At 41.3% G+C, this 22,042-nt stretch overlaps 1 protein-coding gene across 4 annotated transcripts; it reads left to right on the top strand.

The window, feature by feature from the left end:
• Window positions 1-461: 461 nt before the first annotated feature.
• Gpr88 (G protein-coupled receptor 88) lies at window positions 462-21,762 on the top strand. 4 transcript variants are annotated; one of them, XM_063254928.1, is made up of 3 exons: window positions 462-614; window positions 19,801-19,961; window positions 20,370-21,762. In XM_063254928.1, the coding sequence occupies exon 3, from the start codon at window positions 20,442-20,444 to the stop codon at window positions 21,591-21,593; it is 1,152 nt and encodes a 383-aa protein (XP_063110998.1). In that variant the 5' UTR covers window positions 462-614; window positions 19,801-19,961; window positions 20,370-20,441; the 3' UTR covers window positions 21,594-21,762. The 4 variants fall into 4 exon arrangements, with proteins under 4 accessions (XP_063110998.1, XP_063111002.1, XP_063111007.1 ...); XM_063254932.1 differs by lacking the exon at window positions 462-614 and adding an exon at window positions 19,288-19,542; XM_063254937.1 differs by lacking the exon at window positions 462-614 and having other exon boundaries at window positions 19,572-20,019.
• Window positions 21,763-22,042: the final 280 nt, after the last annotated feature.

The raw sequence follows: 22,042 nt of genomic DNA on the forward strand, positions 1-22,042 counted from the left end.
TTACCCTGGGCGCGGGCTGGATGCATGGCCTGGGGGGCCCCTGTAACCTTGTCTGACAAGCACTCCTCTTGCTAAGAAGGTTGAAACTTTTGAATGTTTTTAACTTTATCCTTTGTTTTAATTTTTTAAAACTGTGTCTCAAAATTTATTAATATTATTAACATTTTAAATCATTTTCACGTGCTGCTGTAAGTCCTTTTGGTAGTCACCTCGCTTTCCCCTTCTTTAGGAAGCCTTTCATGCTCTGAGTTTCGTAAAGTATAATTTTTTTCTCTCTCTCTCACTCAGCTGTGACATCCTTAATTAAAACTGTATGTCTTTTATTGCTGTAACCTGGGTAACTGACACATAATAAGCATGGGTTTGACTTTTTTTCACTTTTATTTTTTCACAAAAATTAAATGCTATGTAGATTCATTTCATTTTCTTTAGTAGACCTCTAGCCATTAGATCGAGGAGTCTGAGTGAACTCTGGTTTGGCAAAGCTCTCTGCTGGAGCAGACTTTTGAAGAGGCCTTATCAGAAAGGATTTGGGGAGATTTAGCAGGCGGTTGTCTCTACTGTGGGATTTTGCTGGTCCAAAGAGAAATGAGACAGCTAGAAAGAAATTGAAGGTAAGAACTCATATCTACTCACAGATTGGAAAGTTGGTGATGGACTGATATTTGTGTACTCATTCAGCATATTTTATTGAAAGGCTACTCTGGAGCAGCAGATAAAATGTTAAAACTGCCGTGATTAAGTTCATAGTTTGTAGAGAAGTCAGACTCTGAAAGCGATGGGGAAATGGTTTTTTAAAATTGGGGGTCAGGGATATAACTCAGTGGCACAAGAGCCTACCTGGCAAGTATGAGGTCATGAGTTCAATCCCCAGTACCTAAATAAGTAATAAAATAAATCAAAATTATAATTACATGAGATGAGTCATTCTAGATATCCAGCATAGCACCAACGGTTAATACAGTGCTGGGAACTTGAAAATTTGTGAAGAGGCTGATCTCATGTTGTGTTCTTGCACACGTGCAATAGTACAAAGAAAATTCAGGAAGTAATGGATATGTTTGTTTCCTTGATTTTGGTGACAGTATCACAGGTATATGAGTATGTCCCCACTCATAGAATCGTGTGTATTAAACTTAAGAATTTTTTATACCAGTTATATTTCAAAATATCTATGTGAATGGGAAGATATGATGTACTTACAGTACTGCCAGTGTATCATTATGAGAATGTCAGTGGTTCCTAAATAAATTTACAAATTTATTACAGCTCCAATAGAAATTATGAAGCGGTGCCTAGACTTTACTATGAAGCAGTAAAGCCAGGAATCGGGGCATGAGGTTTAAGAGCTTTCCAGGTAATTTCTGACACACAGTAGAATTCTGAACCCACTGATGTAGAGAAAGGGAAACAAAATTATTTTAGATTTCTTTTTCCAATCTGAATTGGTTTCATGTCATTTAGTGGAAAAGGGGAGGGTCAAACTTTGTACCCATTCAACATTGTATCTTTAAGATTTTTATTGCTTTAGAATAGCTTTTGAAACTGAGATTTGGGTTGAGAAATAATAGATTCATGGTCTCCATGCATCTTTCTGGCTGGAGGACTTGTGCCAGGAACTGCGGGGGGTACAATGACATGGAACACAGATGAGAAGGTGGAGCCTCTATGCCTCCAACCGTGTCTTCAAGGACTTCATAGTTCTGTTAGGCAAGCTGCCTTGTCATATATCGGGTGATCTTTTTCGATTGCGATAGAAAGCCAACTTTTGTTTAGGCAACAGAAGTCTTGTGAAACCCAAGGAATGGTAAGTGTCTGGACCTCAGGTATCCAGAACCTGCAGCTCCACACCAGAAAGATCACCCAGTGCTTTATCTGAGTGGTGGAAAACATTTAGTGTGGTCACATCTGGTAACTTAAACTGCAGCCACCTGGAGACAGACTGGCTGTCCTCAGCCCCAGTTGACAGCCTTGGAGCCACTCACATGTACCTCTGGACCAATAGAGGTGGCTAGTCTAGGGAAAGAGGACCAGGAAAGGCTGAGCTCATATTTTAGGACAGGGAACCCCCTTTGAAATCAAATAAAATATAGTTTTTTGAATAAGGGTTTTAGTATTTTAAAAAGTGACTAGATAGAGGACTTTGCTGGACAGACAAAAGAAATGTCTCCTCCACAAACAGCATAGAGCAAGACACTTGGTCAGATGACACCAGGAAACGGTGTGGCATGGAATCGCTGCTTTATCCCCCCAAAGAAGTTTCTTTGGGGTGGTCTGGGTACACACATTCTGACCATTGCCTCGGGGTCAGGGGATGATTATCATGAAATGAGGGGGCGCACAAAGGGTGCTTTGCATATAGAGAGCTACTGCTACTCCACACCCCAGGAAGTTAGTTGTGCAGGAGAGTTCAGTTTGGTTTGTGTTGTTTGAGGGACCTTTAAGTGGAGCTGTCTAACATGCAGCAGAAATGGGGTGATGACTGTAACTATATTTTGGGGCATAGTCCTCTAATATGCATTTAGCTGCTGCTTTTAGAGGCTCTGCGGACTCTTTATAATTTAAAAATTATAAAGGAATATGTTTAAAAAGGGGCTTCTAGAAATTGAGTATCAATTTGCTTCTCACAATTTGCAGACAGCAGGCACCCTATTTCTGAGATGAAGAAGACAGAAGTAGCTTTTTTTGATGACCAGTGTGATTGCCTTTTGAGGTAGAAACAGGAGGATACGAGCTTCTGGTTGGTTTATGTTTCCTTATCAATGTAATTTATTACACAAACAATTTCTTAGATTTTTTGTGTTATTTTGTTATTTTCTCAATCTTGCTTAATTCTAATTCATGAGATAATAAATATAGCTAAGTGCCTAAAAGTGTATGATCATTCTTTCTGTCAGAATTATATATGTTTGTTTGTGCATATACAAACACACACACACATACACACACACACAGAGTGCATTGTTCTTTTAAACTAATTTGATTTCTACACTTAAATTTCCTGGAATAATTCATTAGCACATGAAATACACTCTTCACAGGGTTTCAATTTGTATCAGATTGAAATTTTTAAAAGCAGATTAAAAAGAAACTATATTAAACCTCTTACTGGAAAAAAAGTTACTTTTGGACAGAGACCAAGCCAAAGCAATTTTAGCTCAAGCTGATTTTCCTGGAAGAGCAGAAAATGTAGTGCAGAAAAGAAATGTCTTGGCCACTTTACAAATCAACACTCAAAACTAACAAGCTCAGCCTAAATATCTTGCTCTTGAGTGGTCTTCAGATTGCCTGTTTCTTGTTTAACAACAGAGTTTGTTAAAATGCAGATTCTGGGCGTGGCTGGTTTGATCTGGGATAGATATGAGTGGTTTCTACAGAGGAAAGTTTTCAGTTAACTCAGAAAAGACAAATGTAAAGATTTCTAAATCAGACTAGAACAAAGAGAAATGATCTCCTAGCCCACTTCAAAACAGCCACCCGGATTATGCTTTGGACAACCTGGTAAAAAGCTCAAATCCATCCGGATTGGGTGTGACTTTGAGTAAATCACTGACTCTGGATTTCAGTTTTCTTTCTTTCTCTTATTTCTTTTTCTTCCTTCCTCTTTCTCTCTCTCTCTCTTTCTCTTTCTTTCTTTTGTACCAGGGATCGAACTCACAACCTTGTGCATGCCATGTAGATGCTTGTGTCACTGAGCTAAATCCCCGTCCTTCCTTCCTTCCTTTTTATTAAATTTTTTTAGTTTAAAAAGAAATGAACAGACAGAACAAAGCAGATCAGAACAAAACGATACAAGCAACACAGGATTTCAGAACAAGACAGCAGGAAATGAACAGTGGCTACCATAATGTCTCTTGTTTTCTTTGAAACAGTTGTAAGATGAATTCAAACAAGACAAAACAGGATAAAACATCAAAACAAAAGAATGAAAGCATTACAGGTCTTCAAAACCAGACACCAGAAAAGTCAACAGTGGCTACCATAATGACTCTTGTTCTTTTCAACATAGCTGTCCATACCTTCACAATATTGAAATAAGATAAAACAGACTAAAACCGATCAAAACAAAAAAAGTATTACTGGACTTCACTACAAGATGATAGGAAAGCAACAATGGCTGCCATAATGTCTCATTTTCTTCATTGTAGCTGTTCATACCGTTCCATGTAATAAAATCAGTTCTTGTAAACTAGAAGTTCTAGGCATCTATAAGCTTATATATGTACATATATCCTTTCTGTATTAGAGGGGAAAACAAAACAAAATGAATTACAAGAAAAGGAAACAGACAAATAATAACAAAGAGCCCAAAACAATAACATAGGCTTTCAAAACAAGGTGGTAGGAACATAACTAAGGTTGTTATTTGCATAGTTATCTTCAAAGAGTTACTCAGATTATGAGATATAAACATGCAAAATTGATCTACTCCTATGAATGTTAACTGTTTTGTTCCAAGAACTAATAGAATTAGTAACACAATCATCTTAGCTATCTTGATGTGTGTACAATACAAATTTATATCTGTTTTTCTTTTTCTTTCCTTCTTTTCCCTGAGTTATTTCCCTTTTTAGCAGTTTCTTATCCTTTCACAACATTTATTGAAGATTTTGTATCTTATTTACTCTTTTAGGTTCTTACACTAGGGAGACAATATGATATTTACACATGTGAATTTGATTTATTTCACTTATGAGTATGGTCTCAACTCAATCCATTTATCTATAAAAACCTCAATGTGATCTTTCTTTATAGCTGAGTGATATTCCTTTGTATAAAAATATCAGATCTTTTTTATCCATTCCTTGGTTGATGGGCATTTAGATTGCTTCCAAGATCTGGCTATTACAAATTGTGCTGCTAGAAACACGGGTGCACATATATCACTGTGGTTTGATATTTTCAAGTCTTCTGAGAATATCCCCAGAAATGGAATAGCTGGGTTCAAATGGGATTTCCAATCCCAGCTTTCTGAGGAACCTCCACACTGATTTCCACAGTGTTTGCACCAGTTTACGCTCCCACCAACAGTGCAGAAGAGTTCCTTTTTCCCTGCAGCCTCTCCAGCACTTATTATTGGTAGTTTTCTTGATCTTGGCCATTCTTTCAGGAGAGAGATGGAATCTCAGTGTGGTTTTAATTTGTATTTATCTAATGATCAATGATGCTGAACATTTTTTCATGTATTTATTTGCCATTTGTATTTCTTCATCTGAGAACTATGTATTCATCTCAGATGCCCATTTTTGGCTTGGGTCATTGAATTTCAGGAGTCTGATTTTTAAAAAATTATATATTTTAGATAGGAGTCCTTTGTCTGAGGGACAGTTGACTAAGATTTTTTTCTAAATTTGTGGGTTTTCTTTTTCACTGTGTTGGAGATTTCTTATGACATGCAAAGACTTTTCAATAAGATGAGATCCCAGTTATCGATTCTGGGAAGCATTTCTTGTGCAGTTTGATTTTTGTTTATGAATTCTCTGCCTACCCCTATGTCTTCAAGATTTCTACCTACTTTGTCTTCCAGCATATATAGTGTTTCTGTTTTAATATTTAGATCTTTGATACATTCTGACTTTAGTGCATGGTGATAGGCATGGGTCTAGTTTTACTTTTTGGCATATGGAGAGTCAGTTTTTCCAGCACCACTTATTAAACAGGCTCTTTTTCTTCCAGTGTACATGTTTGGCCCCTTTGTCAAAGATAAGGTGGCTGAGTGTATTTGTAGTTGTGGTTGTATCTACTGATTTATTTCATTGATCTTCAGGTCTGTTTTTATTCCAATACCATGCTGATTTTATCACAATAGATTTGTAGTATAACAAGTCAGGGATTGTGATGCCTCTTTACTGCCCAGAATTGCCCTTGCTATTGTAGGTCTCTTCTGGTTTAGGAATGATTTGTCTAGATCTGTGAGGTATGCTAATGACATTTTGATTGCAATTACATTAAATCTGTATAATAATTCTGGAAGAATGGCCATTTTCACTATGCTTGTTCTTCGTATGAACAAGGAATGTCTTTCCATTTTCTGAGATCCTCTTCAATTTCTTTTTTCAATTTTCTTTTTTCTTGTAATTTTCACTGAATAGATCTTTTACTTCCTTTGTTAGATTGATTCCTAAGTACTTAAATTTTTTTTAGATACTATTGTGAAGGGTGTGGCTTCTCTCATTTCTCTCTCAGTGAGTTTGTTGTTTGTGTAGAGGAATGCTATTGATTTTTGAGTGTTGAGTTTATATCCAGCTACATTACCTGAACTTGGTTATTATACCTAGAAGTCTTTCAATGGAGTTTTGGGATCTTCTAAGTAGAGTATCATGTCATCTGCAAATAATGATAATTTAACTTCTTTTCCTATCTTTATTCCTTTTTTCTCTCTTGTCTAATTGCTCTGGCTAATATTTCCAGAACTATATTGAATAGGAGTGGCAATAATGGACATCCTTGCCTTGTTCCTGATTTTAGACTAAGCTTTCAGTTTTTGACCATTTAATACGATGCTGACTATTGGCTTGTCATAGATGGCTTTTATCAGATCAAGGTAAAGATCATCTGATTTTCTATAAGGTTCTTATCATCAATGAGGGTTGGACCTTATCAAAAGCTTTGTCTGCATCTATAGAAATGATCATGTGATTCTTATGTTTGGCTCTATTTAAATGGTGTATTACATTTATTGGTTTTTGTATGTTGAAACATCCCTGCATTCCTGGGATGAATCCTACTTGGTTGTGGTGTATGATCATCCTGATGATTTGCTGCATTCTGTTTGTCAGTATTTTTTTTGAGAATTTTTGCATCTATGTTCATTAGGGAGATTGGCCTGTAGTTCTGTTTTTTGGTTGGGTCTTTCTCTGGTTTTGGTATTAGACTAGTACTTGTTTCCAGGAATGAGTTAGGAAGAATTGCTTCCCTTTCAATTTCATGGAAGAGTTTGAAGAGTGTTGGTATTAAGTATTGCTTGAATTTCTTGTGGAATTCAGCAGTGAATACATCAGGACCTGGGCTTTTCTTTGTTGATAAGGTTTTAATAACATTTTTTATTTCATTAATTGAAATTGGGTTACTCAATAGTTTTATATCTTCTTGATTCAGCTTTGGTAATACATGTTTCTAGGAATCTGTGCATTTCTTCTGTATTATCAAACCTATGAGAGTAAAGGTATTGATGATCTTCTGTACTTTGACAGGGTCTATAGTGATTTTACCTTTTTCATTCCTTATTGCACAAACTTGAGTTTTTTTTATTTCCTTTTTAAAATAAGGTTGGCTAGGGGCTTACCAATTTTATTTATTCTTTCAAAGAACCACCTTTTTCACTTAATAATTCTTTGTATTGTTTTCTTAGTCTCTACTGCATGAATTTCTGCTTTGATCTTTATAATTTCGTCCCTTTTTTTGACTTTAGACTTGACTTGCTCTTGGTTTTCTAGATGTTTGATGTGTAGCATCAGGTTGTTTATTTGTGTTCATTCTGTTTTCCTGATGTGGAATTCACCACAATAAATTTCCCTCTGAGGACTGCTTTCATTGCATCCCACATGTTCTGGTAGGTTGTATTTGTACTTTCATTTGCTTATAGAGGTTAATTTCTTTTTTAATTTCCTCTGTGACCCATTGATTGTTCAGGAGTGTATTATTTAATTTCCATGTGTTTATGCAGTTTTTAAAGTTTCTTTTGTCATTAATTTCTATTTTCATGGCACTATGGTCAGATAATATGCATGGGATAGCTTCACTTCTTTTGCATTTGCTTAAGAATGTTCTACAGGCGAGTATGTGGTCTATTTTGGAGAATGTCCCATGTGCAGCTGAGAAGAATATATATTCTGATGTTGTCTGTACGTGTGTACTAAGTCCATTTGTTCACAACTTTGATTGAGTTCTGTTATTTCTTTGCTGATATTCTATCTAGTTGATCTGTCTCTTTGTGTCAATGGGGGGGTTAAGGCCTCCCATTATAATTGTGTTGATGCTTATTTGAGTTTTCATTGCTATTAATATTTGTTTTATATAGCTTGGTGCTCTCATATTTTGTGCACATATATTTAAGGTTGTTATCTCTTCCACTTGAAGTTTTCCCCTAACTAGTATGCAGTGACCTTCTTTATCTCTTTTGATCATTCTTGGTTTGAAGTTCACATTGTCTGCAAACAAAATAACTACTACTATTTTCTTTTGGATTCCCATTGCATGAAGTATTGTTTTCTATCCTTTGACTTTCAGTCTATGAGTTTCCTTTTGGGTTAGATGGGTTTCTTGTATACAGCGTATGGTTAGATGTTGTTTTTAAACCATTTAGTCTGTCTGTTTCTTTTAGTTCGTGAATTGAGGCCATTTACATTAAGAGTTATAACTGTTACATAGTGGCATATTTTCATCATGTTATCTTTCTTCTGTTGGTTCTTTACCTTTTCCCTCTGTTTAATTGTTTGCCTTGCTTAAGTGTTTTTTTTTTTTCTGTTGGTGTTCTTAAAGTCATAGTTATTTTTATGTCTGTCTAGAATATCTTTCCGTATTCTTTGCAAGGTTGGTTTGGTGGTCGTGAAGTTTTTCAGCTGTTTCTTTGTTGTGGAAGTATCTCATTTCTCCATTAATTTTGAAGGACAGTTTTTCAGGGTACACCATTCTGGGTTATCCTTTAGGATTTGAAATATTTCACTTCATGCTCTTCTTGATTTCATTGTTTGTGTTGATTGTCTGCTGTGATTCTGATGGTCTTTCCTTTATAGGTGATTTGCTTCTTTCTAACAGCTTTTACTATTCTGTTCTTATGTTGAATTTCTGGGATTTTGATTATTATATGTTTGGTTATAGATTTATTTTGGTTATGGCTAATTGGAATTTTATATGTTTCACTTATCTGCATGTCAGTTTCCTTTCCCATGTTTGGGAATTTTTAGCTATTACTTCTGTAGATAGTCTTTTGATATCATTTATGTTGTCACCTTCTTTTTCATTATACCTTGCGATCTTATATTGTTTTTCTTTACATCATCTTGCAACTGTTGAATTGTTATTTTCTGATTTCTTGTTATTTCTAAATTTTTTTTTCTGTTTACTAGCTGCAATCTTGTCTTCAAGGTCTGAAAGTCTATCTTCACTTTCGTTGAAATGGTTTTGCCAGCTTTTGATTGAATTTTTGAGTTCCTGGACATCTCTGTTGAATCTGTTTCATGCATTCTGTTTTTTTCTTATATTGTTCTTTCAAGGTTTCCATGTTTTTGCAGTGCTCCTCGATTTTTTAAACTATTTTTTAGATGTGTTCAGCATTTCTTTTATTGTGTTTATCATTTCTCCTTTTATCTAGGAGATTTTTTTTTTTTGATCTGAGTTCCTTTACAGCTTCATGGGATTGTTTCTTTACTTCAGTTGTTATCATTTCAGATATTTTAGGTTGTATGGCTTACATTTTCTTCTATGTCCATGACTCCTAGGCTTGTCTGGGATAGGCTGGAAGTTTGAGATTGCATTTTGCTCTTTCATTTTGTCATTTTTCTGCATTCCTTGGAGAAGCTGAATGCAAGATCTCAGTTGCTTCCTGGGTTGAGGATGTCTATCTATTTCAAGGAGTTTCCCCAGTTGAGTGGATGTCATTAGTCAGGCCTTTCCAGGTTCCTACTATCTCTCAAAGGCTGCTCAAATGAGGGGAGTATGATGGGCAGGATTTCAACACATCCCACATGGTATTGTAATGCTACCAGCTGCTTGAGGTTGCTGGGCAGGACTCTACAAGCTTCTGAGTGGTGTACCAAGGCTGAACAGCTAGATGGAGAATGCTATGCAGGCCTTCAGCTCATGTCACATGGCATACTAAGCTCCACAGCTGCTTGAGGTCACTGGGTAGGGCTCAACCAGGCCCCAAGGGACCTACCCAAAGGTCCACAGCTGTTTGGGGCACTGGATGGGGACCTATCATGTTCTGAGCAAGATGCTGAAGTTGCATGGCTGGATGGGGTTCGCTGTATAGGCCCTTCAATTTTCTTTTTAGTAACAAGATCAGACAGTGTTTTTAGTCCATTCAGGTTGCTATAGCAAGATATTAAACAAAACTAGATGTCTTATAAATGACACAAATGTGTTCATCATGGTCTAGGAGGCTGAGAAGTCTAAGATTAATGCAATAATGGATTCAGTGTCTTTTAATTTTCCACTTCCTAGTTCATGATCTTGCACAATGTACCTTCTTAATGTGTGTGTTCTCCCATAGCAGAAGTGGCAAGCTACTGCTCTGAGGTATTTTTGTTTTGTTTTGTTTGTTTGTTTTTTGAGATAGAGTCTCACTTTTTAGTTCAGAATGACCTTGAATGCCAGATGCTCTTCTTGCCTCAGCCTCCTCAATGCTGGTATTACAGATATGTGCCACTATACCCAGCTAACGCCTCTTTTATATGGGCACTAATTCATACATGGGAGCTCTCTCTTCATGACTTAATCTTTTCCCCAAAAGCCCTACCTCCTGAAATCACTTTGTAGATTATGAATTTGAAGACATATGAATCTGAAGACATATGAACTTGAAGACATATGAATTTGAAGATACACAGACATTGAGATGATATCCATGGTTCTTAACTCTTTGAGACTATAAGCTTCTTGGAAAATCCCACAAAATTCTGTAATCTTTTTTCCAGGAATAGGCACAAGGACATTTTTTTGCACACAAATGTTTAAAGCATTTACATGGACTTCCAAGGGCAGTGACTCTAAGAGGGGGTAGGAATTAAGCTTCATAAGCTCCTTTACCCACAATTCAGATTTGCTCCTGTGCATCATGTTACTTTTTGTTTTCCACTTTTCACTCATGTTGGGAATCACCATTGTCACTAATATGTGCAGCACAGTTCCAGTAAGTGCTGGTCGCTTTGTCAAGCCATTATCATAAATGTGATCATTGTAAGGCCCCTCAGAGATAAATGACATCTCTCTCTTGCAAATAAAAAAATTGAGGTACATGAAGGAGAAATAACTTGCTCAAAGTCACAAAACTAATAACAGATCCTGGATTTGATAAGCTCTGTAGCAGGGTTTCTTGATCTTGGAACTATTGGCACTTTAGGTCAGACCATTCTTTATTGTGGGAATGCTGTCCTGTGCATTGTGAGATGTTTGTCAGCATCCCTGAGCTCTACTCAGACAGGTGCCAATAATACTTCCTCATCCAAGTTTTTAAAAAATGTCTCCAGAAGCTGTCAAATGTATCCTCAGTTGTAGTGCACTATTCTGTGGTTCACTGTGTTCTGCAACACTTATGCTGTTATATGTATCCCCATTATAATGAGCTGCTGTTGGTGAGGTGAGGATATAAAAGTCTCTAAAGTCTCCTGGGGAAGAAGAAAAGGTGGGAACCATGATTGTAGCTTTGTATGCCCCAGTGAAGGATTTTAGGGGGGACCAAACACTAGTCTTTTCCAGCTTCACTGTTCCTTAAAGTCGTAACTTCTAAGAGCTCCACTGTTGGGCTTTCTTGTGATGCAGTTGAATAACTTCCAAATCTTGCTAAAAATGAGATAAATATGTTGTTCCTTTGAAATCCCACTGTTTAAATGGGTCAATGCCAACACAGTTCCCAGTTGTGTAACATCTGAGAGACCAAGATAGGAAGAAATACAGCTGGGATGTGAAATGGGATTTCAGGCAGTCTCAGTGTTGTGCTTAGTGAGATTGCTATGTGGCTTGGCTAACAGCAGAGAAGGAAGCAACAGGAAATGAGCAATTTTTCACTGCTAATGTCCTTTGCTTTTCTGAAGTATGTGAGACAGTTGCTGTATCATGTTTTGGTGGCTCATGAAATTCAGTACTGGGAAAGTTCACATTAGATTCTGTCAGGAGTGGCATGGGATTCTGTGAAGGGGTTTTCATCAAAAATTCTGTTTACTCTGGTGGCATAAACCACAAGGATATGGTTACAAAAAGCCCTTAAAATAAATAATAGCAGTGCTTTGCTTCATGACTCCAAAACCAGTTTATCTCTTGAGAAAGATAATAGAGGTTGGAATCTTGATCCTAATATGGAAATTTTCATCTGTGCAGTTAGTTTGTGTTTAAGTGTGTCAGGCAGATTAAAAAGATAGCTTTTGCTCAACTAACTTTCATTTGAAGAGAGAGTGCCCAATACCCAGAAGCAACCATACACTCAGGTGCTTTGGGGTGCACTGGTTGGATGGGGGTTATGAGAACTCCCTGTAGGAGCTGAAGTCTGAGTTCAGATGTGGGAGATGAAGAGAACTTAACTGGGCAATAAGGAGGCAAACTGGGGGCAGGCAAAGGGACAGCCAAGGCCCAGAGTGCTCTCAACAATGATGCCCAAGTGGGAGAAGGAGAGATGGGGCACAGTTAGTGATGGAAGAGGCATGGTATGGCTGGAGTAGAGCTGCAGAAGGCAGGAGAAAGATGTAGATGGCATGTGGGGATCATGCAGAGCTGTTTAAAGAATTCTGCAAACTGAGATACTTTTAGAGTTTCCATCACACATTGTATCAAACATACCCCAATTCCACATTGAAGCAATTTATGAATAATGATGAGTTGAACTGCAGTTGACTAATAGTGTTTTCATTTCTGTTTTAAAGTTTTCCTTTTAATTTCAGAACACAGTGTCTTAATCACTTTCCTCATTTTGAGACACTGTACCTAACACCTGCGGTGTGAAGGAGGAGAGGTTTATTCTGCCTGTGTTCATCTGGCTCCAAGGCAGAGGGGCATGGTGGATGAAAAGCCGTTCATGTCGGGCAGCCAGGAGAGTAGGGAGCAGCCAGCAGAGATAGAAGGCAGGTCCATGAAGGAAGAGATGCCGTTCCGGTCATGTTCCCAGTGACCTGCTTCCACTGAGTCCCCACATCCTAGCCACCAGCCAGCAATATCACCCCTATGGTTCCATCACCTTACAAAAGCCCTGCCAGTGAGTGCATGAGGCCTTTGATGTGTGTGTGTGTGTGTGGGGGGGGTGCGTTCTTGATCTAAGTCATAACAGCCAGTAAGTTTTATTTTCAGATGGTAAACATTTTAAAGTAGTCTTAAAAAGCTGGTAGGCACCAGACACTCTGTTTATAGACCTAAATGATAAAACAGTCGACCTCTTTGCCATCAGTCTGGGAACTGAGGATATCATCCCCATACTGAGTCTCTCTCCCTTCCTTCCCTCTTGAGTTTTTGCAGGACTTGTGACCACTCAACCTGAGTCTATTTCCTAACTTCTTTTGTAGCAAATCGCAGCCATATGACCAAAGATTTTTTGCCATTGGGTTGTAAGCAAGAGTGACACATGAAATTTTTAGGTCACATCCTTTAAAAGGAAACTGGCTGCCTTCGTTCTTTCTTCTTTACTTTTGTGGGCTGGAATATGGAGATGGTAAGGGAATAAACAACTTCAGCTAGGTAGACAAGAATAAACAGTGTGCTCCTGAGTCACCTAAAGGATTTGTTGGAATAGTAGAACGGCTCTGAACCTGAACATTTCTAACATATTCCCAAGTGGTTCTAATGCTGCTGTCCAAGGACAACATCCTGAATCCTATTTCCCTAGGGAAAGGCGGAGTAGTGAGATAGAAGACATTCATTTTTTAGTTACCGTATGGGATTGATTTGCCTTTCACCTGGCTGCTTATCTACCCCCAATGGAGAGAATATATTATTTATCTTTCTGAACTACTGGGAGTTTGGGTCTCCTTGTTATAGTGGTTTACTCTATAGCAGCTGATTCATACAAAGGAGATTAAACTTTACCAACAGAGGCTCAGTGAGTTGGCTGAGAGCGGGGCCAAATAACACATGGTTCAAGCATAGTTCTGCCACTTCTTAGCAGGGTGATTTAGTTATTTAACCTCTTTGTAATTGGTCTTATTTTTCATTAAATGGATCTGGAGGACAAGTTCTCTCATAGCTCATTTCCTTTCCACACTGTGTCCAGAACCCCTGCCTGATGACCATGCCAGCGCTTACAGGATCTCTGGGAATCACTCTGTTTTTGTCTTCTGGACACTACGATCAGTCTGAGATGTTGCCAAAGAGAGCTGTGTGGCAAAATGTGGCCGGAACTTGGATGGGCCGTTTGGAGTGTACTACATTAAACTTCTGGCCTCTCTGGCATGTGATGGCAGAGCAGTTGGAGGGGAAAGACAGAGGTAGACTTTGGGCCAGTGACAAACTCTTAAATTGTCACATTGCAGCAGCATGAAACGAATTCATGAGTTTCAGACTTCTAAGTTTGAGTCTGGATTTCCTGTTATTGTGAAAGTATATTTTTCAAGTTAGGAGACTGCAACATATTTTATTTAATAATTCCATAACCTAACTTCTGAGTTTAGGATATTTAGACATAGGAGGTATAGACTTTCATTGAATTTCTGCTCCGGCCTGTAAATTTAGGGGTAGACATGACTACCTAGTAAGCCAGCATGAGGATTAAGTGAAACAATAGATGAAAAATAAAACAACACTTGATACATGTGGTATGTCTGCAGTAACATTAGCAATAATGAGCTGATGTCCTCCTAAGGGCAGCAAGGCCCGCTTAAGGGTTTTAAGCAGGATAGTCTTTTGGTCATTGCTTTTTACTGCAAATATTGAGTAAGGGTCTACTTGGTGTCTGGTCCTATTCTGAGAATTGTCAGTGATAGCACTGAACAAAGCAAAGCTGTTTCCAAGGAATGCACAGTGGAAGGTGAGGAGACAGATAAACATAAAAAATACTTCTTTTGAATGTCAGAAAAATCATTTTGGCTGGAAGCAGAAAAGATAGTGAACATTGATCAGTTAAGAACTTCTTGGGATAATCTGTAGAAGATAGGATAGTTACGTGATGCCAGGTGGTGGCAGAGACACTAGAGTTTAGTGGAAAGATTAAAAAAAGAAACATTAACACTGTAGAATAACACATGTGGTGATGACCATGGGGAATAAAAGTCACAAAAATTAAGAATGTCAGGTAGAATTCTCACTAAGGTATCAGGGTAACAATAAGACCAGTCAGCGAGATTTGGAATATAACAAAAGGAGGGACTATTTAGGAAAGAAAATGAGGGAATCAATTTGGGACACGGAGGGTTAAGGTGTCCGCAGAACACCCAAGTGAAGACGATTTTATATATGGACAAACCTTTGAACAATTGGCAAGATAATAGCTACCTTTTCCTGAGTCTTGCTATCTGAGGTCTGCAATTAAGGAATGCAGAGGTTTTGGGGGAGACATGCGGAAGCAGGAGTTAGGCTCTGGGGTGGTTAAGCTTAATTGCGTCAATTTGGTTGGCTGGGTGTGTCTGAGTGGGGCATGGAGATGTGACCTTAGGTGCTGTACTGCATAAAGCCTTTTCTGGCCATGTGCCCTGCTCTACTACCTGGTTACCATATGCTAAGCATCTTTGCTCTGCCATGAGCTTCAGCTTGATGTTTTTGCTTGGAGCTGATTGACTATGGCCTGAACCTCCTGAAATTGTGAGTCAAATTAAGCCTTTCTTCCTTTAAATTGTTGGTCTTAGATATTGTGTCCCAGCAATGAGAAACCTGACTAAAACAGCCGGGAGACATTTTTATAACAGGTAAGAAGCCATGGTGAACATATGATAAGTCAGTTTATCGGATTTCACCTCACTCTTTGTATTTCTCTGTATTCTTTTGGTATTTGGCAAAGTTATATTTAGTCATGCCAACTGATTTCAGTCATATATGACAGAGAGAAGACTACATGTTCACTCATTGCCACAGTATTGGGGGAGCAGTGCTTCCTACCATACTCAAGGAATGGATCTTATTTATCTTTATATTTCCAGCACATAACAGAGGCTTAATAAATTTCTGTGGGTATATGTACAGTAGGTTAGGCGGTAGGTGAATGAGTGGATATTCATTTTATTTCTACCATGCCTCCTTTTACAACATATCATCAAAAGCTTGCAGTTAAATAAGTACAATAATAAAAAAATATCAATGGAAACAGAAAAATAGTTTTCTGGAAAAATAAATAACCAAAATTTCCTAAGAAAAAGCTGAAACCCAAATAGACCAATGATCTCAAGAAATATTAAGATGAGAGTCAAAGGTTTCTCACCAAGAAATTGACCAGCCTCAGACAATTTATACTTAAATTCCACAAGCTATCAATGGTTTTCTAGAAGACAAAAAGCCATCTTTAATCTTATATTATCACCAAAAATGGAACAACATGAAAAATTAAATTAAGAGGGTTTCACTTAAGATGAAAAAAATCCTCAGTAAAATATTAGCAAATAGAATCTTACTGTCTGCTAGAAAGAGTAATATGCCATAGTCAAATAGGGGTGTCATAAGAATACAAGATGACCCAAATTTTGAAATATATGAAATATAGCCTGCTACATTAACAATTACAGAAAAAATCAATTTTATACAAAAACATTACTAGAATTAGGAATATTCCTAATTTATAAACAACATATCAGAAAGGTACAAAACCCACTGTATTTCTGGTGAATTATTAGAAACATTAGGTGATATCATTAACCAAAGCAGAGAGTGTGGGACAAAGAGCAGGCTGGGGCGGGAGACAGAGACTGGGGAGGAACCCAGGCCCTGCGCAGAGTCTCTGTGCGTGGTCTGCAGGCAAAGGTGGAGTACGCACAATGAGCTGAGACCAGTTAGGGTGAAAAGAGAACCAGAGCAGAGGGCAGGAACAGTAAATTAAGGGGCTCACAACACTGAGAAGGGAACAAAGGAACAAGAAAATAGAGAGCGGCTGATGAGGGAGTGGCAGCGCGGAGGAGTGTGTTATGACAGAGTCAAGGTAAAGAGAGCAAGGACTTCAGTTGCTGGGGGCACTAATTACAGGCTGCTGCTGACCTTCGCTAAGGCTGTGGTGAGCACTAAAGACAGCATGTGTGGGTATTTAATAGGAGAAGAGGAGGTAAAAGCAGAAAAAGAGCACTTTGCCACTGTACGTGCGGCACCTTGAGGAGGAAGTGAAGTTCAGAGGAAGCTTTCTTAGGTTCATTTTTGTAAGGCCAAAGAGGAGTGACCAATGGAGAACAGAGACTGCAGGTACTTTAGATAGGGGATGATGGATGGAGCCAGTTACTGCTGGGGCAGGAGGAAGAAGTGCTCATAAAAATCACCCAGTGCTTTACCCTCGGTTCAAAAACAAGATCATTTATGAAGTCACCCATTCATGAACTCAAGTGTTATACTAAATAGCTACCATGTGCCAAAGACCAAAGTTTGTCCTTTCATGCTGGGGCTGAAGGAGACCTGGTTTTGGCACAAGTACAAGGCGTGGAGGCCAGCAGAGGGGACTGCTCATTGTTAGAGACCACACATAGGTACAGTGGCACACAGGACCTGAAATCTGAGTACATACATCATTTGTCTTAGTTTATTTAAGTTTATTGGTACAATTTAGGTATACATTATAGAGAATCTGTGCCTATACATGATATACCTTGATTCCACTTAAACAAACTTTTAAACATACATCCTTTCTGACAAAATATTTCAATGACAAGTTTTAGCTGTAAGTTATTAGAGGAATCTCCTGTAGGCTCCCTGGGCTTGTTGTGCTCAAAGCTTTAACAAGGACAAATGACCACAGCCAAATGGCAATGGCAAATGCTCCTCAATCAATAAGCCTGCTATCCAAACCTTCAATTATCTGCTCAGCAATTCACTGTTTCTTTTTTTTGCACCCTTCCTCTCAACTAATCCCACTGAGATACAATGTAGGCAGGATTACACTCATCAGTTCATGCTTAGTGCTAGCCTCTACCAGTGTTCTCAGCAGTCATGAATTAAAAGGTGGGTTTCACTGGTTTTGAAAGAGAAAGATAGAGAAGGTCTGTCCTAATGTTCATCTCAAAACATTACTTTTAGGTGTAGATTGCCATACAACCCAGGGCCGCCTTACTTTAGATAGTGGCTGTGTATGTCAGGGGCTAGAACTAGTGAGGAGATGGTAAATTAATGAGTAAAGAATTTGAAAAAAGTTTGAACTGAAAGGGCCTCTGAAGTCACTGAGTAGAAACTTCTTATTTGATGAGATAAAAATAATTCATCACAAGGTCAGTTGATGGATGCCCCTTTTGGAACTCAGGAGTCTTGCAACTTCATCTAGCATTTTTTCTTTATGTCATGTTACCATACTGCCCACTGACCTAAACTTTCAAATAAATGATTTTTCCAGTGAAAAACTGTTTAGTGTTGTGGAAAATGTCCCACAGGGAATGGATAAATGAGTGCTAGTACCAAAGGAGGTTTGAACATCGACTGTGAACTTCTAACTGATCCAATCTGCAGCCCATATGCCTTTTTTCCCCCTTTTGCTTTTCCTTTTAAATTCTATGATAAGATAGGCATGGTCGCAAATGCCTATAATCCCAGCACTATGGAGACTACGGTGGGAGCATTGCCAGGAGTTCAAGGCCAGCCTGGTCTATATACAATGAGTTCAAATCCAGTCTAAATTACATAGTGAGACCCTGTCTCAAAACACAAAACAAAACAAACCCCAACACCATAATAATGTAAAAAAAAGGGAGGAGTGTTTAGTCACTTATACACATTAACTTATATACAGTAACTTACATACATATTATATGTTTTATATGTGGCCCAAGACAATTCCTTTTCAAATCCATCCCACCCCCAAAGGTGGGGAGAGGGAAGCCAGCCTCAGGTTGGACATAGCTGCAAGTCACACTGCAAGGCACAAAATTCTAAAATGAACAGCTACCTTTGTTGTTCACGTTATGGATTTTTCAGGTCCTTTGTTTTCCCCGATACGCACTTTTAAAAATAATACACTTTGTACTTTAGAGCAGTTTTAGATTCACAGTAAATGTGAGCAGATGGTACAGATTTCCCATGAGACCCCTGCCCCACGAGAGCACAGTGTCCCAGGTATCAGTGCTCTCCACCAGCTGCTCACTTGTTACAGCGGGTGACATGCACTGACTGACACAGCACTACCTGCAGTGTACATGAGGGTTCACTCTTGGTGCTGTACATTCTGTGGGCATGGACAAATTCGTAACGACAGGCATCCACCATTCTGGTACCTTACAGAAGTTTCCTTGCCTGAGAAGTCCTCTGTGCTCTTCCTATTCAGGCGTTCCTCTTCCCTAACCCTGGTGGCACCTACTTTAAATCTTGTGACCGTTTATTTTTAACCTTCCAACCCTTTCCTCCATTATAGAGGCACAAATTAAGCTCTGACGTGGAGTCTGGTAATGAGAATAAAACAAATTATGATTTAAATTACAGCGTGGAGAATTTCTGCAGGTAATTACCCATGCCTCTCCTTACCAAAGGAAAAAGAATGAATTTCAATTAGAATATAAAGTAATTCTCCTTAAGACTCTGAGAATAAAGAGACCAGCTCTGGATACTGGGAGTGTATTTATTTCTGGGAAAAATCATGGCTCCAGAATCATCAGACTGAGATGAAATACACTAGGGGCATATTCAATTTTATTCTAAAGTTGAAGAAAGAGAACAGAAAGGGAAAAATGAAGCAGAGTGAAAAACCAGGCAATCAAGAGAAAGAAAAAGAAACTTAACTACAGGACTCTGAGCAAGGTATTTTTCTTCCCTTTACAAGTTAGAAGCTATTGAATAATTCATCCCAAGCATAGAAAGGCTGTCTCTTCCCTGAGTGATGTATAACGGAGCAGGAGAGAGCTTCGAGTGGGTTCACCACATCAGCTTCCACTCTTGCTTCTGAGCACAGGGCTCTCTCCTCTTGAGCTCAGCTTCTGCTTTTGCAGCCAAGCATTCTTGCTGCTGTGCCGCCTGCCCACCCGCCCGGGCTTGCAGTGGCCACTTTACTTTCTCCAGCTGCCCTGCTGCCAGCTAAGAAGTCTCCTGCAGCCGCTGCTTTCTGCCTGGTACCATGTGTGTGGATGCTGCTTGGGAGAAGCGGGGCACCTGCTCCTGGCACAGAGCCCAGCGGAGTTTCTCCTGTTGATTTCTGGACCACAGATGCTGCTGCTGAGGAGGTATTTCCTGACACCCCTCCCTCTGCCATCCTCAGCTAAGGACCGGCCCCCAGAGAAGGTACCCTTACCCTCTCCCTCTGGCATTTTCCCCAGTTGGGGTATCTCTGCTTTTTCCTGCTAACTAGGGGCTCCAGCTGGCATGTGGGGAGTGGTGTGTGCGTGGGCATGCTGTTGTGTCTTGGGGAAGAGGAGACTGTACTTGGCGTGGCTCTGTCCCAGGGCTTCGCAGGTTCCTGCTGAACGCAAAGCGGCCTTTCCCTGGGCACTGGAGACATTTCCCAGGCAGGCACCTGTCATCTGCCACCCCCGTCCTCCTGGAGCTTCCTCTCTTCCCCTCCCCCAGCCCATTATTCTGCCTCAGCCTTTGTGTCGGTGGCAGAGGGCTGAGGGATGTCTTTGCCTTCTCAGCCGGCAAGTGTCAGGATGGGCAGCGCTGCAAGAAGCCGACGCTAAGGCGCGAGGTGCGAAGAGTTGGCCAGAATGACCAACTCCTCCACGTCCACCTCCTCCACTACCGGGGAATCACTGCTGCTGCTCTGCGAGGAAGAGGAGTCGTGGGCGGGCCGGCGCATCCCCGTGTCCCTCCTGTACTCGGGCTTGGCCATCGGGGGCACACTGGCCAACGGCATGGTCATCTATCTCGTGTCGTCCTTCCGAAAGCTGCAGACCACCAGCAACGCCTTCATCGTGAACGGCTGCGCCGCCGACCTCAGTGTCTGCGCCCTGTGGATGCCGCAGGAGGCGGTGCTGGGGCTGCTGCCCGCGGGGTCCGCGGAGCCCCCCGGGGACTGGGACGGCGCCGGGGGCAGCTACCGCCTGCTGCGGGGCGGGCTGCTGGGCCTCGGGCTCACGGTGTCCCTCCTGTCCCACTGCCTCGTGGCTCTGAACCGCTACCTGCTCATCACCAGGGCGCCCGCCACCTACCAGGTGCTGTACCAGCGGCGCCACACGGCGGGCATGCTGGCGCTGTCCTGGGCGCTCGCCCTGGGCCTCGTGCTGCTGCTCCCGCCCTGGGCGCCGCGGCCGGGCTCGGCGCCCCCGCACGTGCACTACCCCGCGCTGCTGGCCGCCGCCGCGCTGCTGGCGCAGACCGCGCTGCTGCTGCACTGCTACCTGGGCATCGTGCGCCGCGTGCGCGTCAGCGTCAAGCGGGTCAGCGTGCTCAACTTCCACCTGCTGCACCAGCTGCCCGGCTGCGCCGCCGCCGCCGCCGCCTTCCCGGCCGCCCCGCACGCGCCGGGCCCCGGCCCCGGCCCCGGCCCCGGGCAGGCCCAGCCGCTGCCCCCCGCGCTGCAGCCCCGGCGCGCGCAGCGGCGGCTCAGCGGCCTCTCGGTGCTGCTGCTGTGCTGCGTGTTCCTGCTGGCCACGCAGCCGCTCGTGTGGGTGAGCCTGGCCAGCGGCTTCTCGCTGCCCGTGCCCTGGGGCGTGCAGGCGGCCAGCTGGCTGCTGTGCTGCGCGCTGTCCGCGCTCAACCCGCTGCTCTACACGTGGAGGAACGAGGAGTTCCGCCGCTCCGTGCGCTCCGTCCTGCCGGGCGTGGGCGACGCGGCCGCCGCCGCCGCCGCCGCCACCGCTGTGCCCGCCATGTCCCAGGCGCAGCTGGGCACCCGCGCGGCCGGTCAGCACTGGTGACCCGCCGCGGCCCGGCTGTCCGAGGCGCGGGCTCCCGAGGTCGCGGGCCACCCTCGCCTCTCCCCTCCAAGTCCCCTGACTTCCTCCGGGAAGCCAGACGCGCCCGCCGAAGATGTCGCCCTGACCCCCCGGGGGTACCCGAGTCAAGGTCTTGACCTTCGAGGGGTCCCGAAGTCATTTGTGGACGGCCACCTGATTTTCTTTTTTGTTTCTGTGTTTTAGAGAAGTCCTTAAGTCGACTCACTGGAGACAGCAAGAACTTGCAAACTGGCATTTAAAAGGGACCGGCTAATTTACTTCAACTTGTTTTTGAAAAATCTTTCCTAAGATATAACCCTTCCTGTCCGTCGTCTTATAATGTATGAAGCGCCTTCAGTGTGCGTGAGCCAAAGGACATGAAGAGGAAGAGTGCAGAAAGCGTTAGACAGGAGCTGTTATCACTGATGATG

Source organism: Cavia porcellus, unplaced genomic scaffold (assembly GCF_034190915.1).
Source record: "Cavia porcellus strain 051 isolate PalLab524CR breed Dunkin Hartley unplaced genomic scaffold, mCavPor4.1 scaffold_1, whole genome shotgun sequence".
NCBI lineage: Eukaryota > Metazoa > Chordata > Mammalia > Rodentia > Caviidae > Cavia > Cavia porcellus.